The sequence below is a fragment of the Homarus americanus genome, unplaced genomic scaffold (genome assembly GCF_018991925.1).
Source record: "Homarus americanus isolate GMGI-L3 unplaced genomic scaffold, GMGI_Hamer_2.0 scaffold56333, whole genome shotgun sequence".
In the NCBI taxonomy this organism is placed as follows: domain Eukaryota; kingdom Metazoa; phylum Arthropoda; class Malacostraca; order Decapoda; family Nephropidae; genus Homarus; species Homarus americanus.
The window spans coordinates 8445335-8450025 of record NW_024734940.1 but is presented as its reverse complement, the minus strand read 5'-3'; the positions used below and the strand labels follow the sequence as shown (position 1 = coordinate 8450025).

The following is a 4691-nucleotide window of genomic DNA, read 5'->3' as shown; positions in this document are numbered from 1 at the left end:
TACCCTAACTGCCCTTATATTCATTACACCAGCTCTTATACCCTACCTGTCCTTATACTCACTACATGCCCTTATATTCATTACACCACCCCTTATACCCTACCTGTCCTTGTACTCACTACATGCCCTTATATTCATTACACCAGCTCTTATACCCTACCTGCCCTTATATTCATTACACCAGCTCTTATACCCTACCTGCCCTTATACTCACTACCTGCCCTTATATTCATTACACCAGCTCTTATATCCTACCTGTCCTTATACTCACTCTACCTACCCTAATACCTACTATACCTACCCTGATATTCTCCTTACACCGAAACATATACATATAGCCTCACCCCCACACCGGGTCATGACACTCACACACGTACAAGCATTCACCTGTATCTCGCTAAGCAGTTCAGTGGGACGTATCTGAGATCATGAGAGGCGATACTGTGGTGGTGGTGGTGGTGTTGTGGTTGTTGTGGTGGTGGTGGTGGTGGGTGAGATTATCCAGGTGGGTAGTTTATGGTGTGTTATAGATTATGTGGTAGGTGGTGTGGTGGTGAGTGGTATGGTAGTGTGGTGGGTGTGGGTGGTATTGTGGTGGGTGTGGGTGGTAGTGTGGTGGGTGTGGGTGGCAGTGTGGTGGAGTGTGGAAGTAACAGTGTGGTGGAGTGTGGGTGGCAGTGTGGTGGGTGTGGAGTGTGGCAGTGTGGTGGGTAATGGTGGCAGTGTGGTGGGTGTGGGTGTGGCAGTGTGGTGGTGTGGGTGGCAGTGTGGTGGAGTGTGGGTGGCAGTGTGGTGGGTGTGGGTGGCAGTGTGGTGGGTGTGGGTGTGGTGTGGTGGGTGTGGGTGGCAGTGTGGTGGAGTGTGGTCATCAGGTGTTGTGGTGGTGGCATTGTGGTGGGTGTGGGTGGCAGTGTGGAGTAGGTGTGGGTGACAGTGTGGTAGATTGTGGTGAGAGAGGATGGTAGTGTGGTGAGTGTGGATAACTGGTGAGGTGTGGTGGGTGGGTTGGCAGTGTGGTGGGTGTGGGTGGCAGTGTGGTGGGTGTGGGTGGCAGTGTGGTGGGTGTGGGGTGGCAGTGTGGTGGGTGTGGTGAGAGGATGGTAATGTGGTGAGTGTGGTAACTGGTGAGGTAGTGTGGTGGGTGTGGTTGGTGATGTGGTAAAGATTGCGGTGGGTGGCGGTATGCTGAGAATGGCATCTTATGTGTACCTCAAATACGTACACATGAGTTAACTTATGTGCACCTTATTTACGTACACATGTGAGCTAATTTATGAGTAAACTTTCCCTCAATTTACAACCGTTCCAATTCCTAAGATCGACCATATGCGTTCAATTTGGGACTCCAGTCAGCTGAGGAGGACGTACAGGTGTGGCAGCATGTGTCAGGTATGGTAGCATGTGTATAAGGTGTGGCAGATATGCTGTCAGATGTGGTAGAATGTGTGTCAGGTGTGGTGTCAGATGTGGCAAAAGTGCTGTCAGGTGTGGTAGGAGTGGTGTCAGGTGTGGCAGGAGTGATAGTATGTGTAGCAGCAGGTGTGACAGCAGGTGTGGATGGTATGGTAGCATGTATTGTAGTAGATGTGTCAGCGGGTGTGGTGACAAGCGTAGCAGTAGGTGTGGACTGTGTAGTAGTAGATGTGGCAGTCGGTGTGATGGTAGGCGTGGTAGCAGGGGTGGCAGCAGGTGTAACAGCAAGTATAACAGGTGTACCAGCAGTTGTGGAAGGTGTGGCAGCAGGTATAACAGGTGTGGTAGCAGAAATGGCAGCAAGTGTAACAGGTGTGGTAGCAGGTGTGTCAGCAGGTGTAACGTGTGGTAGCAGGTGTGTCAGCAGGCATAGCAGGTGTGGCAGCAGGTGTGGTAGCAGGTGTGTCAGCAGGTGTGTCAGCAGGTGCAACATGTGTGGTAGCAGGTGTATCAGCAGGCGTATCAGGTGTGGTAGCAGGTGTCAGCAGGCGTAGCAGGTGTGGTAGCAGATGTCAGCAGGTGTGGTAGCAGGTGTGTCAGCAGGTGTATTCAAGTGGGTGAAAGAAATCAATAAAGGTGATATAAAAGTTCTTGTAATATCCGAACAGGATAGGACTCGGAACAACGGATTCAAATTGGATAAGTTTAGGTTTAGGAGGGAGATAGGAAGGAACTGGTTCACAAATAGGGTGGTGGACGAGTGGAACAAGCTTAGCAATCTTGTAGTAAGTGCTGCAACGCTGGAAATTTTCAAAAGGAGGCTGGATAGATTCATGGATGATAGAGAGTGGTAGTAACTCTCGACAGGAGCTGCCATGCACAGGTCAATCGGCCTATTGCAGACTCCTTATTTTCTTATGTTCTTATGTAACATGTGTGGTAGCAGGTGTATCAGGTGTGGTAGCAGGTGTGGGAGTAGAGAAAGAGGACATCACTGTAGTCCGGAAACCAGTTTATTATTCATGAACGAAAGTTGGTAGTGTGAGGTTACCTGCCACCCGAGGTCACACCTGTTTTGGTACATTTGCTCACTCTTACACCTGTACACTAGTCTACTAACGCTAATTGTAACACCTGCGGAATGCGACATATTTCCTGCCACCATCTGTACTCTAACACCTGTTCAATGAAACTCCTGTAACCTTGTGTCTGTTCTACCCACTTTAATGATTTCATATTACATAAGAACATAAGAACTGCCTATTGGTCCATACTGGGCAGTCCCGTTTACACCCAACCCCTATTGCTCATATAAGCATCCAACCTATGTTTGAAGCTATTCAGCGTATTCGAGTTAATGATGATATTTGGTAACTTGTTCCATTCATCCACTGCTCTATTTCCAAACCAGTGTTTACCTATTTCACGCCTAAATCTAAATTTGTCTAATTTAAAACCATTGTTACGAGTTCGCTCCTGGTTGGATAATTTGAGTACCTTTGTAATGTCCCCTTTGTTTAGCCCTGCCTTCCATTTATACACCTCTATCAGGTCGCCCCTCGCTCTACGTCTCTCAAGGGAGTGCAAATTAAGATGCTTTAACCTGTCTCTATACTCAAGGTTCCTAATGCCCGGGATTAGTCTTGTCATTCTCCTCTGAATTCTTTCCAAGGATTCTATATCCATTCTGTAATACGGTGACCAGAACTGAACTGCGTAATCCAGGTGTGGTCTCACAAGAGCAAGATACAGTTTTAGGATGACCTCGCTAGTCTTGTAACTAACACTCCTTTGTATGAACCCAAGTACTTTATTAGCCTTGTTACGAGCAAAAACACATTGTTTACTTGGCTTAAGGTTCCTACTTATCATTACTCCTAAATCTCTCTCGCAGTCGGATTTCTCTATGGCATCGTTGTTCATCTGGTATCTGGTTTCCCTGTTTACATCTCCTATACTGAGTACTTTACATTTGTCGACGTTGAATTTCATCTGCCATTTTTCAGACCATTCGAAAAATTTGTTTAGATCTTCCTGTAGTTTTGCCGAGTCCTCGTCAGATTTGATAACACGTCCTATTTTAGTGTCATCAGCAAATTTACTTATGTTGCTGTCTATGCCGATATCTATGTCGTTTATGTATATATAAATAATAATGGTCCAAGTACTGAGCCTTGGGGAACTCCACTTGTGACGTTGCTCCAATGGGACTTAGTGCCGTTAATGCTCACTCGCTGTTTCCTGTCCTGTAACCACGCCCTAGTCCATTTAAGGATGTCACCTTTGATGCCATGAGCTTCTACCTTTCTAATTAGTCTTTCGTAGTGGACTCTGTCGAAGGCTTTGCTAAAGTCGAGATATACCACATCATAATTGTGCCCCTCGTCCACCGATTCGAAAACTGATGAAAAGAATGTTAATACACGTGTTAATTGATAAATACACCTGCAGACTGTAACATAATTCCCGCCATCATCTGTCCCCAGTTCCTCCCAACACCTGTACTATCACAACTGGTCACCTTCACCTCTTCCTGCCACAGGTTTCACGCGACACCTGTTTGATGTAACGTTAATTCAATTGTTGGCTGCTGTATCACACCTGTTAAGTTTAACATTATTCCTACTGAACCTACTGACTGACAAATCATCATCATCCTCCTCCTCCTCCTCCTCCTCCTTCCTTCTCTCTCTTCCTTCCTCTCACCACAAAGCCTCCCTCCCTCCCCTTCCCACCCCTCTCTCTCTCTCTCTCACCCATCCACTCCCTCTCCCACCCCCAACTTCTCTCCTCCCACGCCCATAGTCAACTCACCTGCTTGAAGGGCGCTTTCATGGTGTTGACTCTCTTGACGGAGCCTGGCTGGAGGTGGTTCAGCAACCTGTAGGTATAGAGAAGAAACATGTCAGATATATTACGTAGAGACTGTAGACGAGAGGCCAACACGTACAAAATGACTGAAAGGTCATCTAGTAACTGCAGGTGGGCGGTTCATCACATACAAATTACCTGGAGTTTACCTGGAGACGATTTCAGTTGGCCTTTCCTTCCTAATTTTAAGCTTCCGTTTTCTATGTCTCAACAGTAAGATAAATTAACTCCTAACAATACGAAATTACGACCGTGTCCCCGAATTGGTTCTTCAGCTCTTCAAAGGTTTAATATTTAACCAGACCACAAAAAAAAAAGATTCAGAGACGATTGGAAGACAATAGCTGGTGGTGGTGATTCTTTTGTTGTTATTGTGTACCGTTGAATCGTCCCCCACGATCCCCTCT

General features: G+C 46.7%; 1 protein-coding gene across 2 annotated transcripts in view; it reads right to left on the bottom strand.

Moving 5' to 3' along the window:
- Positions 1-4345, bottom strand: part of LOC121870609 (calponin-3-like) — a 44588-nt gene extending 40243 nt beyond the window's left edge. For both annotated transcript variants that reach the window (XM_042372446.1, XM_042372448.1), the window contains exon 1: positions 4228-4345. In XM_042372446.1, coding sequence (XP_042228380.1) covers positions 4228-4317 — 90 coding nt within the window. In that variant the 5' untranslated portion in view covers positions 4318-4345. The remainder of the gene's footprint in view (positions 1-4227) is intronic.
- Between the last annotated feature and the right edge of the window lie 346 nt (positions 4346-4691).